The 22,702-nt window shown below is 60.0% G+C and overlaps 1 protein-coding gene across 1 annotated transcript in view; it reads right to left on the minus strand.

Annotated features, from left to right (window-relative positions):
* SKI (SKI proto-oncogene) overlaps positions 1 to 9,927 on the minus strand; it is a 54,341-nt gene extending 44,414 nt beyond the window's left edge. The window contains exon 1 of the mRNA XM_061160562.1: positions 8,920 to 9,927. Within this exon, the coding sequence (XP_061016545.1) occupies positions 8,920 to 9,888 (969 nt within the window). The 5' untranslated portion in view covers positions 9,889 to 9,927. The remainder of the gene's footprint in view (positions 1 to 8,919) is intronic.
* Positions 9,928 to 22,702: the final 12,775 nt, after the last annotated feature.

Consider the following 22,702-nt stretch of genomic DNA (forward strand, 5'->3'; position numbering starts at 1 on the left):
AGCAAGGATGCACCACAGTCCCATCCATAGGCACCCGCACGGGAGGCCCGACGCCAATCACACAAGAGCAGGGACCAGCCCCAGCTACGAGGTGGAGGTGAGGGCCACACACGCGCTGGACACAGGTCCAGACACAGGGACGTTCAGGATGGTGGAGTTGGGGGCGGGGGGCGCTGGAAGCTGGTGGAAAGTGTACTTGACCTTCCGCACTGCTGCCCTGAGGCTCCTGGGAGGAGTCCACATTAAGACACTCTCTGAAGACTCCAGCATAACAACAACACAGCCCAGTCCCTGGATGTGAAAGACATTCCAGGACCCTCAACACCACAGACTGCTCACCAAAGTGCTCTGTGGCTGCCCACAGGCACAGCCGTGCACATGACACACGTGTACACAGGGGCGTGGATGAGGGAGGCCTGCAGAGCCATGTCTGAGATGTGGGATCTGAACACAGGCTGGGGACCCGCAGGCATTCAGACACTGTTGTCAACTCTGCCAGACACGCTAACAGCCCCAAGGTAATGATTTCCCACGATCCCGTATCTGTTAGACGGATACTGAAACACTCACGTGTGAAATGATGCTTGGGGTCTGCTTTAGCGAGAAGGCATTAGAGGAAATGAGTGAGATGAAAGCAGGTGTGGAACCAGGAACGTGTCTGCATGAACCACTTCCCCACTCGCGGGCACCTGAATCTGCCCTCACACCACCACCCACTGTTAAGTCCACACACATGCTGGCCCTTTGGGGGTTGGGTGCTCACTGTTGGGCAGGAACCTGGACTGGGATCACCCTTTGGGCCCACTCTGCTCACCCCTCAAAGCTTAAGCAAGCAAAGGCAGAGGCCCAGGTGGCTCGGAGCTCCACAGCTCTCCCTCGAGCCCCTCAGAAGGCCTGCGCCCCATCCCTCCCCAACTCACAGCCGCCTGCTCTGCAGGGTCCCGGCCAGGGCCCCTGTCACATTGACTGCTGAGAGAAATCACAAAGTAGTTCAAGAAAACACTTAAAATCCTAACTGCATATGTGAAACACCCAGAGCTCAGATAATAAAACCTGGGAGGGGCACTAAAAACCACAGAAGACCCCTGGATGACTTGAGACTACCTCAAAAACAGCAATAAGAAAATTAGAGCAGATCCTCCCCAAAGGGGAGAAGAGTCCAACACGAATCCGAATCCAACAAACAAGCACACATCTCCTCTCCCTCAGTAGAAACTGGACACCAGGCTGGGTGGGCTGCATCATCAGAAGAATGGAGTGGGGGTGGGGAGTACGCGGCAGCAGGAGTGGGTCCTCCTTCCTGGAGGTGGGGAAGGAGCAAGATTGGGAATTTGGGAATTCCAGGTCCTCAGCAGCAAGGGACCAGGGCTCTCAGGGTGGGACTTTGGGACTGGGCCACACAGTGCACGTGCGCCGCTCACGGTGCTGGGCAGGGGCTGCAGCCTCAGTCCTCTGCGGTCCCACGGTACACTGCCCAGCCCCAGCTCCACTGCAGGCAGCCAGACCCCAGCTGGGAGGAGGGTCCCAGGTCCACCACCCAGGAGCCCAGGACCCCTCGGCCACTCAGAACACAGTTTAACTATTGGAGCCCCGCATGGAGTCAGCCCAGGGCCTACCTTGTTTTCACAGATTAAGGAGCTTTGTAAATGCAGACAAGACCCACTAGGGTCAGGCAAGCTGGGCGACACTTATTACATACAAGGATGTTAAAAAAAAATCACAGTTTTGATAGTTCTGCAAAAAAAAACTTAGCAAATTTACAACAAAACTGTCAAGTAATTAAGGCTAGGCACTTCACACATGAACTTAAACTGCTAATTAAAATCCCCTCGCTTAATTGACTACATTTGCATATCATTCAACATGGGAGTATAATTTTTTTAATGGTTTGGGCAACGTGGTTCTAACACCAGGAAGTGGGAGGCGGCAGGTGGGGGAAGCCAGCAGCCTCTGCACGTCCAGCCTGCCCTCCCTGTACGTGCAGAGGCTGCACCCCAGGGACCACGCCAGACCCAGGGTCCCCACACCAAGTGGAGGGAGAGGCAAGGCCAGCAGAGACTCCCCCCTGCCTTGACCTGGAGGTGGGAGCTGGGCAGGAGCTTCCACAACCACCCGTGGACACACGCACCTGCCCTCCTCCCAGGGCAGCACCGCGGCCCCCGCCCCACCTCCTCCAGGGACTCAGAGAACACTTGAGACACTTGCCCCACTGGGGGCAACAGTCAGACCCAGACAACCACAGCGGCTGGGCTGGGAGGCGCAGGGGAGGCCAGCCAGGCCCCAAGGCTCTCTGTGAAGACTCTGCAGCTCTCTGTCCATGGCCGGACCCATGGGTCCCTGCAAGAGAAGCCCCAGCCCCGCGCAGGGCAAGGGGGTGCCCAGGACCAAGGGCCCCTCTTGTTCCAACAGTTGAAGGGCAGCAAGAGGAGACCATCAGGCAAACAGGAGGCATCCACGGGGGCGGGCCGGAGGAACCATGACAGCCGTAAGAGAACCACCAGCACCATGGGGACCACAGTGACCCCAGTCAGCAAGCAGGTCAGGCTCTGAAGGCAGCTCACGTGGACCGGAGGACCACAGCACGGTGCGTGGATGCCACACCACCAGGCCTGAACCACAAACCAGTGCCGTGGGGTCACGACAGAGCCAAGGTGACAGACGTGCACAGAGAAAGCTGGCCACACGCAGGCCCAGTCACAGCCCCCACCACCCTCCAGGCCAGCAGGGCCGCCAGGCTCCCCGGGGCTCAGGGCCCACGTGGCTGTCACTGGCGAGCGCCACACATGGTGGGGCTCTGGTATTGGGGGTTGTGTACTGCACACAAACCTGGACCCTCAGCCCTCCTGGGACACTATGCGGCCCAGGAGATGCACCAGGTGAGAGTGGGGTGCAGAGAAGGCCCAGGTTCCAGCCAGGTCCTCAGACACCAATCACACCGCCTGGCTCCTATGAAGACGTGGCCAACAGCTCCTGGGGCAGAGGGAGGTGAGCGCAGGCACACAGGGCCACCCAGTGGGTGACCCCCAACACACAGGTGACGCCCACCTGCAGTCCCGAAGCCCAGCCCCATTCCTCACTGCCAGCCCTGTCCCAGGGGTCCAGACCCTCCCCATCACGTGATGGTCACCTCCACTCGGCAACACCCCTCACAGGGGCTCAGGGGTTGAGTGAGGTCTCACGGGTGCCCGGGGCCCTCAGACCCCCTCCGCTCCAACCACCCGCGGTCCTGTCAACCCTGAGGCCCAGTGGCTCCAGCTTCCTTCCCCCACAGCCACAAAGCCCCCTCACCACCCGTCACTGCGTTTTCTGTGACAAGCAGCGTGGTAGCCCCTGAGAAGCCTGTTTTCAATAAGAGACATTCCTTTCAGAGTAGCCAACCAACGTCCAAGCGGGAGCCACATCGGGGCCTGTCCAGGTGGAGCCCTCTCTGAACCCCCAGCAGCCCTGAGGCCCCACAGGACGGCTCCGTGCACTCCAGGGAAAGCGCTCGCTCCTTCCGTTTCTAGCCAGCGAGCGCCGAGCTGCCAATAAACCTTGACATTAGTGATTTCATGTCTCCGTGAGTCATTTGACAAGTATTTATTCCGGGCCCGGAACTGGGGGCCCACACGAAGCCAACAACACAACCACAAACACACAACCCCCAGGTCGGCCGCAAAAAGGTCTCCCCGGAGAGCCCAGACCGCGGGGCAGGCCCGACCGCTGCGGGCTGTGCGGCCACAGAGCCACGCCGAGACTTCCTGAATTATTATCTGTAGCTGCAAAATCAAGAAGTCACAGCGTTCTTAGTTCTAAGTGAAAAACGTAAAATCAGAGGAGACTCAAACGCCATAAACCCGACAGCACCCCGGCTGCTCCCGGGCCACCAGAGAAGCCGGCCCTGCATGCACAGAGGTGGGTCACAATGCGGGCTCCTCCGCCCGTCCTGGGACCCTGCAGGGCCCGAGCCACGCTGGCCACACTGTGGACACACAGCCTGAGTCCCCACCCGCCCCACTCCACTCACATGGACACACAGACACCAGTCACAGCTCTAACCCGACACCAACAGGAACCCGCCTCAGACCCCGCTGCGACAGCTTCACACTCCCAGAAATGACTTCCCATCCCTACTTGGGGCTCTGACAGGCCCCTGCTAACCCACGGACACGTGTGGCCAGGAGCTCCCACTCGTGACCTCGGCGCCCAACCTCCCCCGAACACGCCCCATCCCCTGTGACGGGCAGCCGGAGGGAAGGAAGGAAGCAAGCAAGCAAGCAGGGCCCTGGGAAGAGTGGAGGCTTCTCCCTCTCCCGCAGCTCTCACAGATCTTAAGGAAATAATTCAGCCTCTGTATTTTGACTCAAAACAAAGAAACTTTTTAAAAACATTTCAGTTGAAACTTGCATAATTCTTCCAGTGGAGAAATCCTCCCCAGCTTTCGCAATCCTTAGAAAGAGACACATTATTGCTGCTTGTGTAACAGTCTCTGAGCCACAGAGAGTCCGGCCGCCGGCCACCAACACCTCCCGCCAGACGGCCAGGGTGCAGGGCCCGGAAGCACCACCTCCCCCAGGCCCTCCCGGCGCCCGGCGGTCACCTCCCCAGACTTCCTCGTGGGCCTCGCTTGGCATCTCAGACAGACAGCACTCGGACGGGCTGTGAGCAAGGTTGGGAGCCAACGGCTCTACTCTCAAAGCCCTGCATTGGTCGAGGGTCCCCAGACAGGCAGCAGGGAGAGAGGCAAGGGCCACTCAGGGAACTTGCTGCCCCCGGCAACCCGACAGCCCCGCCCAGTTACAAAGAGAAGTGCTGGAAACTAGCAGGATGGCTGAAGACGGGCTGATGGGCTGACAGCCTCGACCTGGAGGACCACCTCAACGTGGCCCTGCTCACCACACACAGATGATGGCACTCAGCCGGCCCCCCACACCCTCCCTCACTCACACTCAGCTGACCAGAGGCTGCTGTTTCCCGTTTGATGAGTCCCGGGCCTTCGCTCTGGGGCCTTCACTGAGAACCAGCCCAACTTGCGGATTCTATTCTCCTGCACACGGGGCTGGGCCCATCGAGGAGCCTGGCTGCAGAGCACCAACAGCACCCCACCTTCTCAGCAAAGCGTCAGGAGCCAGGAAATCACAATGGGGCCCACAAAAACCTCGAGCAAAGCCAGTGGACGAAGGAACAGCCAAGCCTCTACACCTGTGCCCAGACTGAGGGCATCTGTGAGCCTAGCCCCACGATAAAGAGGTGGTCCTAGGAAAAGCAGGCTGGCCAAAGTCCCTTCCAGCCCAATGGACATTCTTGACACCATCTCTCCCATGGCCACTTGAGCTTGACCATACAACACGTGCCCCCTTAGCGGAATCCTTATGGCCTATCTCCCTCACCAAAGCCTCAGCTGTTGCCCAGCAGGGACTATGAGAGTCCACGCTCCTCCACGCCGATGGCCTGGCCATTCCAGGTGACAGGGGAAACCGCTCCACTGCTGGGAGTTCACACAGACTCCACTCTGGACGCTCACACAGCATGGGGACCCTCAGTCCACGAGCCCCGCCAGGCAGGCAGTTCTGTGGAAACACTCCTGCAGGGACTCAGCATTGAAGGACGAGGCCCCATGAACAAACAGCATCCCCGGTCTCCACCCTGGGAAGCAGGACCTTCAGAAAGTGAGCAGTTCCCAAAGGCCTGTTTCTCAACCACGCAGGGGCCGGGCCAGTTCCAGCCCAGGGCGGGCAGCGCACCCCCACTGCCCACCTGACCCATGAGCAGCCATCCCTCAAAACGAGGGACACATCCCAATGCCCCTTCCATGACTAACAGGTCCAGCTTAGTCCAAGGACTAAGGGAGGGAACCAAGCAGAAGACAAGGGAAGGGGGCGTGGGAAGGCTGAGACTCCCAACTCACTACTACACGGTCCAGCAGCAAAAACACACATCCTTGCCCACCTACAACATTCATCACCCAAACATGCCCCCAACACACTGCCAACAACTGCTATGCATACTGTCCCTGTTTCAACACGCAGAAACTGAGGTGCATGCTTGCTCAGTCAGGCAGCCAGGGAGGGACAGAGCGAAGACACAGGAGCAGCCCCGAGGACTTCCACGGTCAGACCCGCCCAGCGCAGGGCACCAGGGCCCAGCAGCCCTGACAGCGGCTGGATGACCAGAGGCACATCCTGGGGGCCCCTGTGGTGTGAGGGGCATCACTGAGGAGCACCACCCGCCCCCCCCCCCCCTCGGCCAGCACGCACAGACACACCACCTTCAAGGGTTTCCAGGCTCAGGCTGGAGCCCTGTCCCGATGCTGGGGCGACCACAGGGACCGCCACCCCGCTGTGCTCAGGCTGTAGGCACAGAAGGGCAGGTGAAGGCAACTGGACCCCAGGAGGCCCCCTTGAGGGCCCCCCAGTGCTGGCGGCAAGAGAGCCAGGTGGCCCCCGCAGCCCTCAGTACCCAGGAAGAACATCAGCTCACTTCATCTCACCACAACCTGAGGCCCCCACAAAGAGCAGTTCCAGCACGTCTCTGCTGCTTTTTGTCCTGGGCCTCAAGAGATCAAAAATATTAAAATGAACTACAGAAAGAAGTGGAGAAATCAAAACGTATCCCATGAATAATCTGTCAGGAGTGGGTGGAGCAAACAGAGACCCGCAGCCTGGGGAGGGGGTCCTCCCCTGCAGCTTTTTCCAAAACTCCCCATGAGTTCCCCACCCTGAGGCCGAAATCCCCTTCCCACTCTTGGGGTGGTGTCCCTGGTGCACAGACAGGCTGTGCTGGGGAGACCTGAAAAGGACCACACACCCCAGGACTCCCAAGTGCACGATCACAGAGCCAAAGCCATGGGCAGAGGCCAGAGAACAGGACAACTGAGCTGGGGGCGACGGGAGGGCACAGGAGCCAGCGCGGACAGTGGCACAGCCGAGGCCTGGAAGGAGGCACATGGGACCACCGGCCCAGGCCCCACTGTGACGACACGTGGTACTGACACACAGTCTGGAGACCCCAAACTCTCAGGATGATCACATCACCATCAGCATCCCGGGGGAGCCTTCTGAATCAATGAGAGCTCTGAGCAGCGCTGGGGGGGGCACAAGAGGAAAGGGCGGCACTGACCATCTGGGGAATCACTAGACACCATAGTTCACTCTGGACCCCTCTCTGAGGCTGGGGCTCAGGGGGCCGTCTTGCCCACTCGCCTGGCAGTGCCTGGGCCCACAAGCTGAGGCCAGGCCTTCCCTGAGCCTACGGACACTCATGTCCAGAACAGCAAGGCCTTCTGCAAGGGAGCCAAGGCCTGGGCCCGCAGCTGCCACAGCCGACCCCAGGAAGACAACCACAAACACACATGACCCAGATTCGGACACAAACACAGACACACCCTGCAGACAAGACCGTCTCCTGTCCACCCTGCACTAAGTGACCTGCCACAGCCTTTCAACCACAGGCTTATCCAGGCGGCCAGAACCCACCACAATCCTGCACACGGGGTGCCCTCGGGCCACAATGGCTGTCGAGGGGGCAGGCACCCCAAACAGAGAGGCCTCCAGTTCACTGGGAACACCCCTCATGCCACACACGGCCAGCTCCCAGTCTGAAACCAGGTCCCAGTCTGAAACGAGGGGCCCGATCAGCCTGCTGGGACCTGCCACCGGCACCCTCCCCCACCCACAATGCCCACTCAGACCGTCCCTCCCGCCCAATCCCAGCCCTGGTCTGCAGACAGCTGCCACCTGGGCGCCAGCCGAGCAGAGGGCAGGAAAACCAGCACATCCACGAGCGCACAAGGGCCTCCCGAGCGCAGGCGACAGGCCTGGCTTCCCCTCCCCTCCTCCGCTCCCAGAGACTCTGACACTCCGCTGGAGGGGCGCCCAGAGAAAACCGGGCGGGAACATCTATTCACAGATTCGGAAAAAAAAGTTAGATGCAATAGCTGAATTAATTAGGCCTCCCAAGAATAGCAGAGCCAATGCAGCATTCTGTGTGTGCAATTTAATAAGCCTGGATACTCAAAAGAAAAGTTACAAATACTTGGGGAGGTGCCATGCAAAGCTGGTGTGGACCCCAGTGAGTGGCCAGGAGCTAGCAGGCTGGATCACATGGATCCACTGTCTGGTGAACAAACAGACCCCACACAGGCAGCCCTCCCCACCTCGCCCTTTGCGTCTCAGAGGAAAGGACAGGAGAAAACGTGCACATCCAAAACAAACCACAGGCCAATGGCTCCCCTAATACTCAGATCCTCAGGCGCCCGCTGACCAGTCCCCGAGCCTGGTGCCAAGTGGCCCTCGCCCCCACACGGGGGACTCTGAGACTCACTCTCTGGCAGGCCAGGCACACACACAGAGCTGGAGTCGCCGAGTCTCGGCCCCCGGCCACCACAGCCCAGACACCTGGCTTCGCTTTGGAGTCTGTCTCCCAAGACTTCAAGGCACAAACAGGCCCTGCCCAGCCAAGTTCCGCCTGCTGGGGACACGGGCAGGCGCCCCTCTGTGTGCCAGCCCGGGAGTGGGAAGGCCAGGGCGGTTCCCTGCCCCCCACTCAGCGTCGACACCCCCCTGGTCCCCAGGAAGGCCTGGGCTGGAGGCTCCAGACTGGAACTGGGCAGGATCAAACTTCCTGGGACTAAGGGCAGGAAAGGCCTGCCCCTCCCGACCCAGCTGGGCAACAGCTGTGGGCCTCAGGAGGGCTTCACTCCCCAGGCCTGCCCCCCAGGCTCCCAACCAGGCAAGGAGCTAATCCTAGGAGTCAGACCAAAGGACCTTCCTCCCAATACGGATCAGCGTACAGGGACGCCAACATCACCACCAAGTTTCCAGAAAACAAAACCTAGCCCTTAAACGTATGGGGGCGGCTGAGCCCCCAAGCCAGGAGGGCACCCCGCCCTCTCCAGGCCCTGCTCCCACTCCCCAGGCACAGCTGCCAAGGGACACTCACCCGGGGCACCCGCCGCTTGTACTTGTTGCCATAGTCGAACTTCTCCTTGACGTCGTCCAGACAGCGGCCGAGCCGCGCCTGCTCCTCCTTGCCCGTGTAGTCCTGGCTGAGCAGGATGTAGGCCCGCCAGTTGGCCGAGTCGAAGCCCCAGTGGCAGGTCCGGTTTTCCAGGGCCTTGTGCGAATGCACCACGAACTTGTGCGGCGGGTACATGAGGCGACAGTCGAGGCACTGGATGCAGGCGGCGCTCGGGCTGCTGTAGAGCTCGGGCACCAGCAACCCTTTGCACTTGCCGAAGCACTCGTGGTACACACGCACACTGCGCTCGCTCAGCTCCAGGCCCAGCGCCAGGCTGGCCGCCAGCTCCTTCTTGCAGGGCGGCGGGTAGGCGCCGCCGTACAGCAGCGCGTTGCACAGGCGCTCGGCGTCCGTCTTGGTGATGAGCCCGCACGAGGGCGCCGAGAAGGGCAGGATGCCCATGACTTTGAGGATCTCCAGCTGGTCGGCCGTGCAGCGCGAGCAGTAGATGTGAAGCTCGTCGCACACCGAGTTGATCTGCTGCAGAGAGAAGTCGCGCAGCACGGAGTTGAGGATCTGCGGCAGACACAGCCGCTTCTCGCCGCCCACCACGAAACACGAGATGGTCTCGCCCTCCAGCACGGTCTCGCAGCGCTCCGTGGAGCGGTCGGACGGCATGAAGAAGGGCCCGGGTAGCACGGGCGGCGGCGGCTGGATGGCGGGCAGGTGCAGCACCGGCGGGGGTTCGGCGGCCGCGGGCACCGGCGCCGGCACCGCGGCCGCGCCCGCCTCCTTGGCGCTCTCCTTCTTGTAGGCCTCCTGCGCCCAGCGCGCCGAGAAGGCAGCCGGGCCGCCCAGCGAGCTCATGGAGCTGAGGTGGAACTGCTCCAGCGTCTTCTGCAGCCCCGGGTGCGGTTGGAAGCCGCCGCGGCCGCCGGCCGCCGCCTCCATGGTGCGCTCCGGCTCCCCAGGCCGCTCCCGCTCCCGCGTGCCCGGGCCCCCGCGGCCCCCGCCGCCGCCCCGCGCGCCCCGGCGGCGCCCCCGGCCCCGGCCCCGGCCGCCCCCCGCCGCCGGCTCCCGGCCGATTACGGCCGCGGCCTCGGCCTCGCCCGGGGGCGCGAACGGGAAGGCGGGCGGGGCGAAGGGGTCCCGCCGCTGGAGCCCGCCGCCGCCGCCCGGGCCCGGCGCCACATCCACGCGCCCCGCGCCGCGCCCGCCGCCGCCCGGGCCCCCCGCGCGCCCCCCGCGCGCCCCCCGGGCCCTAGGCGCGGGGCATGCCCCAGCGCGCGCCGCCAACGCCAACGCCAACGCTCGCGGGCCCGGGGCTCGCGGGGGGCGCGCGGGCAGGTGCCGGCGCCGCGAGGCGCGAATCGCCGCGGCGGCCGAGGCCGAGGGGCCCGGGAGGAGCGGGGGCGCGGGCGCGGGGCCCGCCGGGCCGTCCTCGCGCGGCGCGCCGCCGCCGCCCCGCTCCTCCCACCGCGCGGCGCCCGCCCGGCTCGTCCCGGCGGCGCTGGCCGGCCGCGTTGCGCCCACCGCCGGCCTCCCGGCCCGGCCCGCGCCCACCCCGGCGCCCGCGCCCGGCTCCGCGGCCTGCCCACCCGCCCGCCCGCCCACGCGCGCGGCTTCCGGGGCGGCGGAGCGCCTGTGGGGCGGCCTCAGACCGCGGCGGCGGCGGCGGCGCGGGGCTCGGCGCACATCCTCCCGGCGGCTCGCTCCAGCTCGGACTGAGCGCCGGGCGCTGAGCTCACGCCGCCGCCCCGCCCCGCGTCCCGCCCCGCCCCGCGCCGCCGCCCCGCCCCAAGCGTCGTCTGGGGCCGCGCGTCGACCTCAGCCGAGCGCCAGCCAGGAATGCGCCCGCCCCCCCGCCCCGGCCCGGCTCTTCCAGGAACGCGCGCTCCCCCCGCCCGCGCTCGGCACTCCGCCTCACTCGGCCGCGTTCGGGTCCGCCCTCCGGCCGGGGACTCGGATCCGCTCGGCTGATCTCGGGCCTGCCCGGCCGCGACTCGGCTTCGCTCGGCTACGCTCGGCCCCGCCCGTCCGGGACTCAGCCCCGTTCGGCTCCGTTCGGACCAGCCCGCCGGAAGGTCGGTCGGCGGGGGCGGTGGCTGCGCCCCGGGCCCCCCATCCGGTGGAGGCCGCTTCCTGCGCGGCTGCGAAGGCGCCCGTCCCGCCGCCGTGTCGCCGCCAGAGCCCAGAAACCCACACAGGGCCCCCCACCACAACCGCAAACCAGCTGAGGGGCGGGCGGATGGGGCCTGCGCACCCTCTACCGCACGCCTCCCAGCCCAGCCCCCGGGTTCCCCACGCACGTGATGGGGACGCCAGGCAATATGACCCAAGTCCCACGCAGGACTGGGACACCGAGCCAGAGGATGTGGATTACTACAAGATGGCAACACCCCAGAGACCCCACACTGGAGACAGACACCGTGCAGACTGTTCTGGGGGTCCCCCCGAGCGATGCAGGCGCGACACAGCAACCCCCAAAGGATGACTGGCCGCAGGGCCGACCACCCCAATGACCCTGCACCATGGTCCCCAACACAGACACTTGGTGCGCCCACCGCCACTTCCAGGGCAGGGCTTGCGTCCAGGTTACCGCGAGGCCCAGGCTCCTCAGGAACCTGTCTCCTGCCTGTGCCCCCAGCACGCTGGCCCGACCCTTACCCTACAACCCCCAGGCCCAAAGAGCCATTTATACATCTGCAGGGCACCCAGGGCAGGGCCAGTATGAGACCACTCTGTCCATCCTTCTGAACCCTGGCTCTATCAAGAGGGATGGACAGACCAGAAAGCGCTGGGTGGGACAAGACAAGGGCCTGAGGTTGGACAGGCTGACCCGGTGGCCCCCCGAGGAAACAGTGTCTAGCAGAGTCCTGGGGACTGCGGACTTGAGATATCTAGAAGACAGTTCTGGTTGTGCTCAACTCAAGGGCAGAGGGACAGTCCAGCCCAGCTAGGCAGTGGTGTCTTTTCTTCCACAGGACCAGGGCAGCCAAGCTGGCCCAGGTACTGGAGGACACATGGGGGGCCCACCCACTTCAGCCTGTGTGACCTTCAGCTTGGCCCTCACTGCTCCTGACTCCCGAGTGGAGGCTGAAACTGACCCCAAACCAGCACTCCTGCCCCGGGGAGCTGACTGGGTGTCTCTACAGGCATGGACAGGTGTCCAGAGAGGCGGCAAGAATGGGCAGAGACCCCATACCTGTATGGCCACAGAATCTCACAGGGGGACCTTGTGGTTCAGGGTGCATTGCTCCACGTCTGAAGAACTGACAGCTCCCTACCATGGACGTGAACCCTCTCCCACCCACACGTCCACTCTTCACTCCAGTACTGCCAACACCAGGTTTTCCTATGGCTGCCAACACAGGAAAACTAGGAAAGGGGTCCACACAAAACAAGAGACGTCTTTGCTTTTGCAGACTCCATGGTGCTGGAGAAGATTGTTGTGTGTCTCTTGGACTTCAAGGAAATCAAACCAGTCAATCCTAAAGGAAATCAACCCTGAATACTCATTAGAAGGACTGAAGCTGAAGCTGAAGATCCAATACTTCAGCCACCTGATGCGAAGAACTGACTCACTGGAGAAGACCCTGATGCTGGGAAAGATTGACAGCAGGAGGAGAAGGGTGCATCAGAGGATGAGACGGTTGGATGTCAGCGCCGACTCAATGGACATGAGTTTGAGCACTCTGGGAGATGGTGAAGGAGAACAGGGAAGCCTGGCATGCTGCAGTCCATGGGGTCACAAAGAGTCAGACATGGCTTCACAAGTAAACAACAACATCCAGACCAAAAATTTTCTGTTGTACCTGAGTCTATTCCTTCTACATGGCTTTGACTCCCATACAATCAGGTGACTTGTAATAGAAAGAAGGTGGTTGGAGGGTTGGACAGGAAGGGTTTTCAGTCAAACAAATGCTCGATTCCTCCTGCTCCTTCAGCCAAGTCAGCATTCTCAGGAGGGCCCAGAGCCTGAGCGCCCCTGGATGGGCAGTGCCTGACTCCCGGGGGTCCCCTCCCCTCTGCCCTCTGGCTTTGCATTGCTCCAGGAAGGGGTCTTAAGAGGGGACCAGGTGGAGGAGCCAACACTTCTGGAGCTTGAGAACCCAGATTGAAGCCAAAGTGACTGTGCATAGGTGAGGGGGACAGATGGGGGGTGAAGGGCCCTGAGATTCAGGAAAGGGCCTGGACTGGTCTGTAAAACTTCACTGCTTCAGTGGACTTTGAGGTTTCCTTCCCCAAAAGATGTTGGAGTTTCTAGAGCAGCCGAGCCCACCCCAACCACCATGGACCAGGACAGCTGTGCCTAGAGAGTCAGCCCAGTCCTGTCTTCTCCACAAGCCCAGCTGGGGCCCCACCTGCTGACCTTCCTCCCATCAACTTATCACTGCAGCTATCCTGGCCAGTGGCCTACTCCTCCCACTGACCACTGCCACAGGCCACTCACCCCACTGGCAGGTGGAGGGGCCAGGCCACAGGCACAGCCATGTTGGGGGGCAGAGGAGGAACCCAGTGCACCAGGCCACCCAGCTCACTCCCCAGCCCTTGCTGCGCTGATGGGTGTAGGCAGCTGGTCATGCACATGTTCGCTCGAGAGATAAGCACGCACTTGTGGGATGCGTACCCCGATGGGCACGAGCCAAGCTTTGGGACCAGTGGGGAAGGAGGTCAAATCCTGCCCTGGGTGGCATCCATCTCCTGCAGCCAGGGAGGCCAGGGATGGACAAACCTGCTTGTAAGGGAGCAAAGCCATTCAGGCCCCTCAGAGGCCTCTAGCAGTTGGGTGCTGGCTTCAGAGCTGGCAGTGCCCCAGGACCCAGGAGATGAGCATGCTGGCGATGATGTGGTATCCATTGCCACAGGGAACAGCTCAGAGGCCCAGCTGGGGGAATGGACTGGAAGACTCAGGTCAGCAGGTCCTTACAGAGACGCCCACAGACAGCTTCCCCAGAGGACCAACCCTGCCCTCCTTGGTCCCACCTGCTCCCTACGGAGTACCCTGTTCCTTGGGAAGAAAACACCTGGCCTCAGACAAGCACAGACTGCCATTGTCAGGAAAGGGCTAAGATCCTGTTTATTTTTATTTTATTTAGTGGTTTGTTTGTTTGATTTTTGGCTGTGCTGGGTCTTCGTTGCTTAGCCGCAAGCAGGGGCTACCATTCATTGCAGTGCTTGGCTTCTCCTTGCGGTGGCTTCTTTTGTCGCAGACTCTAGGGCGTGGCCCAGTGGTTGTGGTACACAAGCTTTGTTGCTCTGTGGCATGTGGAATCTTCCCGGGCCAGGGACTGAGCCTATGTCCCCTGCTTTGGCAGGCAGATTCTTATCCACTACGCCACTGGGGAAAGTCTCTAAGATACTGTTTTAAAACTTTAAATTTGAAAAAAATATCACGTAAGTAACACAAGTTTAATAAAAACTTAACCCCCTTATCTTAGCTTGGGTTCCACTGAAGCAGATCCTGAGACAAAGATTTGGGTCCAAACAGTGTGTCTGGGAGATGTTTCCAGGTGAGAGGAAGGTGGGCGGAGAGAAGGCATGTGTGTAACCAGCCTGTCACTTCAGCCTCCTGGAACTGGATTGTGGGGCCCAGAGCCATTCCATGGGGCAGTCCTGATTGAGCTCAGAGCCCAAGGAGGAAAAAGACATCTCCTGGGCAGGCAGCTTGAGTACTTATGGGATTGAGCCAATAAGGAAACGAATTATTGGTGACAAGTCAGATGGGAATTTAAAAATGGAAAGGAATAAATAAGTGCATGGCATTGGATTGGACTTATCCATGTGGACCCATGAAACTGTAAAAGTGGATGCATGTTTGTGCAGGCATCCGTATAACCCCGAGCTCTCCCCAGGGAGAGGCCCTGAGAGGAGAAACACCCCCAACAGCATCAAGCACCCTGAGAAGCTGTGTCTTGGCTTCTAAGTGCCATCCTCCATTAAAAGGAAGCAGGGTCCTTTGGAGAAACAGTTAGTCATAGGGCTTGGGCAGAGAGAGGGAAGACAGAGTCTGAAACATCTTATCGTGTCAGGAAGTAGGAAAATCCAAAGGATAACAGGGACTGGTCAAGAGAGACTGTGTAGCCGCTTCAAGAGGATGGGCCCCCACTGGCAAGTCAGAGATGCTCACAGTGGTAGGGGATCATAACCACAAAACAAAATAGAAAACCAGAGGGCTGTGCATAACCAACGTATTTAAATGTGTATTAAAATAATAATATTTGTAACTTGAAAGTTTGGTGAGAAATGGTCTATTTGCCTTGTTTTACAGTTCTTCCCCACAAGGTTCCCATCATCTGCAAAGGGAAGATGAGTAAGTTCCTAGGGGGGGATACTGGCAGGCACTGCCCAAACCCAGTCATCCAAGTGGACACCAGCGATCATCAGATTAATTGTGACCCTGCACCACCTGACTGTGGGGTAGGCGGGGGTGGGGAGTCACTCCCCTCTATCCTGCCAAAGAGGCATAGCCTGCATCTGACCATGCTGAACCTCCAGCACCCACACAGAAGGACTTTGTACAGAAAGGCGGGCCTGGAACCTTCAAAGGCATCAGGGTCCTGACAGACAAAGGCCAAAGAATATTCCGGACAGATGAAGAAGAAAGATATAAAGGCTCAGGGCAATGTGTGGTCCCTGGCTGGACACGGTTACTGCCAACAATGTTATTAGAGAAGCCTAGAATGTGTCTGAGGAGCCTAGGGCAGCAGCCCTGCCCAGGACATGGCACTGCAGGGTGTGATGGAGTCCCATGCCAGCAGTTCACTGTCACATGGCACGTGGGGTTTGGGGAGGGTGTGTTCCTGTACTATTCTTGCAACTAACTTCTCTGTTAACCTGAGATTGTTAGAAGACACCCAGTTTATTTCTAAGAATGTCACAGGGAGGAGGCATGGGTTCTCTGTTGGGTCCTGTGAGCCTGAGCTGCCCAATGGAGTGGACACCAGCCTAGGGCCACTGAAAGCCCTCCAGTCAGGCAAGGCAGGTGAGACTCCACGAGTGTCTGCTGCAACTCCAGCTGAGATGGCAGATGAGCTGGACCCCTTCCTGGCCCAACATGAATGTGTACTGGAGAACATAGGTCTGCTCTTTAAATGTTCTGTGAAAAGACAGAAGGCAGGCACTCTGCAGGCCTGGAGACAAGGACAGAAGGCAAGACCCATGGTGGAGCAGGGTGGAGACCGAGCAGCCTACCTGGGGCTTGGAGCTGCCCTCATGCCCCCGAGGACAGAGACTTAAGGCCACCATGGGATGCAGCTGAGGCCACAGGCCATTTCTCAAATGGGAGCTGGAACCAGGCTTCCAGCATGACCACACAGGCTCAGAAGGGGCTGTCTGGTTCCTGAACGGGATGTAGAGATTCTTCCCAGCAGCCCAGAGGAGGAGCCCAGAAAGCAACCAGCCCAGAGCAGGACAAGAGAGCAGAGGGTGCCAGGATGTGATGGACTATAGAATGCATTTGACTAGTTCCAAACTGTATGGAGGGCTTTCCAGGTGGCACTAGTGGTAAAGAACCTACCTGCTAATGCAGGACATGTAAGAGACACAGGTCAGGAGGATGCCTTAGAGAAGGGCATGGCAGCCCACTTCAGTACTCTTACCTGGAGAATCCCACGGACAGAGGAGCATGGTGGGCTACAGTCCATGGGGTCGCACAAAGAGCTGGACATGACTGAAGTGACTCAGCAAGCAAGCAACTGTATGGAGGGCCTGCTGGGTGAGGTGGAAAGTATTAGCTCTAGGCACAAGCTCAGCAGTTGAAAAAGAAAGCAAGGCAAATATTAACTCCAGGAAAAACAAAGGGAAAATCTAAGTAGAGTTCACCACTTGGCTTAAGCAGTGGATGTATTGACAGAGTTATAATAGTGTAAACAACAACTTAGTGCATTTGAGGGGAGAAAGGAAGAGAAAGTTAGGCAGGGGCAGGTGGTGTTGGATCAGAGCTGCTCCAGTGATGTGTCACAGAGTCCAAAACTTGAAGAAAGGAGCAGCATGAGCACATAATTCAGAAAAATGGAGAAAAATCAGAGAAGGAACAGCTGAAAGAATTGAGAGAGGCTGAGGCCAGGCCACTGGACCCAGGGTCAGGGGGAGGTGGCTCAGTGACCACTACAGACATGTCCAGAGCATCCTAACCTCTTGGGTTCTTTTTGTTCCTTTCATCTTTGCATCTTTCTTTGATAAGAATTCAAGCAAACAGAGCGGAACTCTAAACTACAAATAAGTAACAACAAAAAGACGTGGTTGTGTGTTGTTGTTATTGTCGCTGTTCAGATGCTCAGTCGTGTTTGACTGTTTGCAACCCCATGCTGCAGCACAACAGGCTTCCCTGTCCTTCACCATCTCTTTTAGTTTGCTCAAATTCATGTCCATTGAGTCAGTGATGCCATCCAACCATCTCATCCTCACATTCCCCCCTCAAAATGATGCAGTTTGGGACATTAAAGAATACACTTTGGTGGTACATATACACCGTGGAATATTACTCAGCCGTTAAAAAGAATTCATTTGAACCAGTCCTAATGAGATGGATGAAGCTGGAGCCCCTTATACAGAGTGAAGTAAGCCAGAAAGATAAAGAACATTACAGCATACTAACACATATATATGGAATTTAGAAAGATGGTAACGATAACCCTATATGCAAAACAGAAAAAGAGACACAGAAATACAGAACAGACTTTTGAACTCTGTGGGGGAATGTGAGGGTGGGATATTTCAAAAGAACAGCATGTATACTATCTGTGGTGAAACAGATCACCAGCCCAGGTGGGATGCGTGAGACAAGTGCTCGGACCTGGTGCACTGGGAAGACCCAGAGGAATCGGGTGGAGAGGGAGGTGGGAGGGGGGATCGGGATGGGGAATACGTGTAAATCTATGGCTGATTAAAGTTAAAAAAAAAAAAAAAAAAAGAATACACTTTGAATAAGTCATCAATTAAAGAAGGAATCAAAATGGAAATCACAAGTTTTCAATTGAAAGTCAATGGAACACTTTCAATCATGGGTGCAGCTGACGTAGTGCTCAGACATTTATGGTCCTCAGTTTCTGTGTCAGAAACAAGAAAGTAGTTTTTCCCAAGTGGGGGAACCACAGATATTTTAAATTTCTTCGTGCTCACCTGCATTTTCCGGTTTTCCAAAGAAGCTGCTTCAGTCTTGTTGACCTTTCCTCTCATTTCTTTTGGATCATTCTGTCTGGGAAGGATTCTCCCCTCCCCCCATGGAACCTTCCATAGGGTCAGCCTCCTGGCCTGTGTAAGAACTACTCACCCAGGGGCCAAGGGTATGCGTGCCTTACCTGGGTAGTCGGGGGCCAAGGCCTAGGCTGGGTCCCACGTGGGTCTGGCACCCAGTACTCAGCCCAGACCTGCTTCATGGGGGTCAACTGGAGTGGTGCTTGGAAAGCTGAGCTGAGCACTGGGCCACAGGGCATGGGAAACGCCAATGGCCGTGAGGGTGAGTCCAGCACGCCACCGCAGAGGCTGGCAGAGGGTGGGGCTGCCTCCCCTGGAGCCCCAGGTCCTGCCCATCCCCACTGCAGGCAGCAGCCCCAAACCCTGCTCCCACCCAGGAGCTGTCACCGTCTTCCTGGAGTGGGCCCCTTTCCCATGCCAGCCTCAGCCACCCAAATGCCCACCACATGGCCCTGAAGCCCTATCCACTCCCCTCACTGTAGCAGGCCTGGCCCCAGCCTCTGGGCATGTGGCCTCACCCTGCAGGGTGCTCTGTGGGCGCCTGCCCTGCGGCCTCACCCCCGCCCAACAGGACCCTTTCCCCTGAAGCGCCCTGTGCTGCTCCAAGCGGAACGTGCCCCTTGCTGGCCACACCCCACCGATCACAGGGTGGCCGCCTATGGCCTTTAGCCCTGGGCCCTGGGATGAGGAGCCAGGGTGCTGAACTGCAAGGAGCAGGGAGCCAAGCCCTTCAAGGACCCCCTAATGTTCCCTTGCCAAGCAGACACTGCTGAGTGGTGCCTGGTGGGCACCAGGGACATGACAGGTGGAAAGGCAGCTCCTTGCCTGCAGGAAGTTTCCCACCAAACACTCCAAAGACTCCGGGACTGAGCTGCCCGCTGTTGGTATTGACAGTAGAGCCTGGTGGTCAGGATGGCCTCTCCAGACCAGTTGCCAGGGCTGCTGTGATACACACACCTACACTCACAGCTCTGAGGGCATGATGTCACTTCCTGCATCATGGCAGGGCACACAGGGGCTCTGGAGGCCTGGAGCCTGCCCAGGGCACTGTGTGGGGAGGACATGGGCACCCAGGTGAGGCCCTGCCACCCAGAGCAGGTGTTGGACGGGGGATCTGATGAGCCGTCCAGGCAGGGGACTGCTCTGAGGGCCACTCAGAGACCCCAGGGACCCTCGTGGAGCATGGGGCAACAAGGAGCCCCTACCTTAGGACACACCCAGTTGATCTCCCAGCAGCCAGGTAAAGCCTGAGATCCAGAGGGACCGCCAGCCTCTCCCACCTTCACCCCGACATCCCCCAGCACTAGAATAGGTCCTACCTCCCATCTCCTGGGCCCATGGCCCCTCCAGCTGCCTCCTTCTCACCGTCCTTTCTAGCCACACTTCCTAGGAGCAGGGTCTGCCTACCCTGAGCTCCCAGCCCTCTCCTAGGTCCTCTGTGTACCGCCCCCCAGGCCCTGGGGTCATGTCTTCTAGCTTGTGACCTGCCCTTTCCAGTGAGGAGCAAGCACTCTGGGTACCTATTAGTGGACATCTGATGGAAATTTCATGGGACAAGGGACCTTCCTCCAGTCCAGGCAACCAAGGGGGTCAGAGGTCCACAAGCTGGCTGCTTTGGGAGCTGGTTCCTACTGGGGAGGGTGGGGTGGATTGCTCCGGGGCCCTGGGCATACCCACTGCGGCTTCTCTGAGCCCCTCCCCTCTGGGCCTGAGGTTGCCTCTCCAGGAGACAGGGCTGCTGGGCTGGCTCTGAGGTTTGGACCTGTCCCGCAGTGGGTGAGGGATGCTGCACACCCCAGAGGGGAGGGGACACCAAGGGGTGGCGGACCAGGCCTCCAGCAGGGAAGAAAGAACAGGGAGACCACATCCCCCTGGCTGAGCATCTGGGGAAGGGGCTGGAAGACAGAGGGCAGCTGGTGCCCACCCCCATCCAAGGCTCCCCAGGCTGCTCCCAGAGAATCTTGGTCACTTAGGGGCCCCTGCTCTGACCACACTCCTACTGGTGCCCGGTGGATGGGGGAGCAGGGTGGATCTCAGTCTGAGAACCCCAGGCCCATCCACAGCACGTGGGCCTGGTCCCTCCCTGGCCCCTCCAGCCCCAGGAGGACCTGTGCCCCGGCTCTGCATCCTAGGCCGGCCAGCAGCCCCCTCCTGCCGCCAGGCCCTGGGCCCCTCTCTCCTCGTAAATCGGAGCCACACTCCGGCCTAAGCAGCCCCCCCCGCCCTCCTGCCGTCATTCCTGGCAGACTCTGCAGTGAGCTCACCCTTACATAAGGCATCTGAGCTATTTCTTGGGGGAACAAGCTCCCCCTGTACGGGGCTCCATTCCCCCCTCGCTTCTGCAGCCATCGTCCGCCACCAGCCAAGGGCATCTGGGCACCAGAGGCAAGACCCCTGCACTCCCAGGGCCCCTCCCATGTTGGGAGAGGGCTCCCCAAACCCTGCAGAACAAAGGTGTAAGAGAAGAGACTACAGGTTCTTCCAGATTCGTTGAGGGGCTGTGGGCAGAGATGCAGCCCCACTGCCAGTCTAGGCGGGAGGGGGAGAAGGAAGGGATTTCCCCAGGGCACAGCAAATGGGGTGGATTGCCTTCCCTCTGAGCCTGGGAGTGGCCCACTGCTGTGCTTTTAGCACCCCTACCTGGTGCTCTTGGCCCCTCTGAGAGCACCTGGTTCATCCGTGGGCCCTGAGCCCAACATTTCAGCCAGGACTTGTGTTCTTGGAAGGAGTAGCAATCAGAGTCCCCTTTGGTCAGGACAGAGGACCCCTCCCCACAAAGTGCCACCAGAGCTTCCAGCAGGGCAGCTCTGTTTCCTGGAGGTGGGCACCAATACAGGAGTCCCTTGAGGCTGCAGGGTCCTCTCAGGATTCAGGGGAGAAGAGCCCAGGGACCTCAGACCTCCTGCCTCATTTCTGTGTCCTGGGACCATGAGGACACAGCAGGCCCCCAGAGGCTGCAGCTGAAGGGGTGTCCAGACAGCATGTGCTGGGTGTTTCGGAGTCATGCTGGCTCCTGGCCTGGAGAGGAGCAAGACAAGTCCCCTCAGGGAAACTCGGAGAGGGGTGGCCATGGGGCCGGAGGGACCCACTGCTGCTTCTCCCCTGGGACGCCCCTCCCCCACTCCCCCAGGCCTGGGCAACTGAGCCTTGGGGCTCCATGCGGACTGCTTATCGAGGCCGCCGGGCTTCCCGAGCTCCTGCCTCGAGCTTCCTCTGCCACGGGAGGAGAGGAGAGGAAAGTGGCTGCAGCGATGCCTCCGCCGCCTGGAGAAAGCGGACTCCAGACATTCCCGCTGGAGCCTGGCTGCGCCACGCCCTGCTTGGGGACAAAGCTCTGGGAGGGTAGGCGGCTGGGACCCCAGGACTATGGGCTGCAGTGGGGCCGAGCCGGAAGCCTCAAGGCCCCTCCTGCAGCTTGCAGCCCTGGGTCTCTGTCCTCCTCAAGAAACAGGGAAGGAGACCGTGTTTTCCTTTCTTTTCAGACTCGCGTTCTTGGAACTTACACCCTCTTGGGTTTGCTATTTTTACCCACCCTGAGCCTTCCGGTCTCCATGGCGACGCCTCCAAACAGCAGATTCCAGGCGGCAATGACGTCACCTGTCCCTTTCCTGCCGCCCAGGCCTCCAGCCGCTGCCACGGGGCCGCCCCGGCCACTCCCCGCCTCCCGCCCGCCTGAGCCCCAGAGCTGTGGGCCCTGCTGCCTCCCCATGCCTGCTGCCCACCAGCCAGGCCCTTCCCCGGGGCCCTAGGCCTGGGCTCCCTGCCACGCCAGTGCCTGTGGGAGCTGCTGCAACCCTGGCGGCCCAGGGGGCAGGCTTCATTGGCTTTGCCCCTGAAGCCCTTCTGGTGACCATGCTGGGCCATCAGGATGGCAGGAGCATAGGGAGGCCCTGTGGCCTGGTCTGATACACACCAGCTGTCACACTGCCCCCCGCTCCAGGGTTGCTGCCTCCCCCATCCCCAGTGTGTGGTCTGCAGGTCTCAGGCTCCACACCTTGGGCCTAGTCTGACTGCAGGATTGGGGGGCCATGGTCCCTCCCCCTGGCCGAGGTGTCCTGTAGTTGGTCACGAGGCTGTGTCTCTATCTGGGCCACACTTTACCCAACTGTCCCTTCAACACTCAGCCTGAGGGCTGCCCTCAGCCCAGACCGACGGTGGGGGCACTCAGGACTGGAGGCCCACCCTACTCCTGCGGACTCAGACATTTGCCAAAAGGCCCACGACATCTCAGCAGGGCCTTGCAGAATGGACAGGCAAGGCTTGGAGAGCCCACATTCCCTATGTCCTTGCCACAGTCAGAAGGAGCTTTTCCTTCCACGGAGGAGCCTGGAGGGCCAGCCCTGGACCTGCAGAGGGTCTGCTCCTCCCATCACCCCACAGGGCCCGGGGCCAAAGTAACCCAGCCCCACCCCCACCAGCCTCAGTCAGAAAGCAGATGCTGGGTCTGGGGCCGAAGGGAGGGCGGGCAGGCAGGGCTGCTCTGTGAGGGTCAGAGGTGCTGGCATGGGCCAGGCCGAGGGTCGTGGTCACTTGCTGTCTTGCCAGCATCTAGAAGGGCAGAGAAGAC

Source organism: Dama dama, chromosome 14 (assembly GCF_033118175.1).
Source record: "Dama dama isolate Ldn47 chromosome 14, ASM3311817v1, whole genome shotgun sequence".
In the NCBI taxonomy this organism is placed as follows: domain Eukaryota; kingdom Metazoa; phylum Chordata; class Mammalia; order Artiodactyla; family Cervidae; genus Dama; species Dama dama.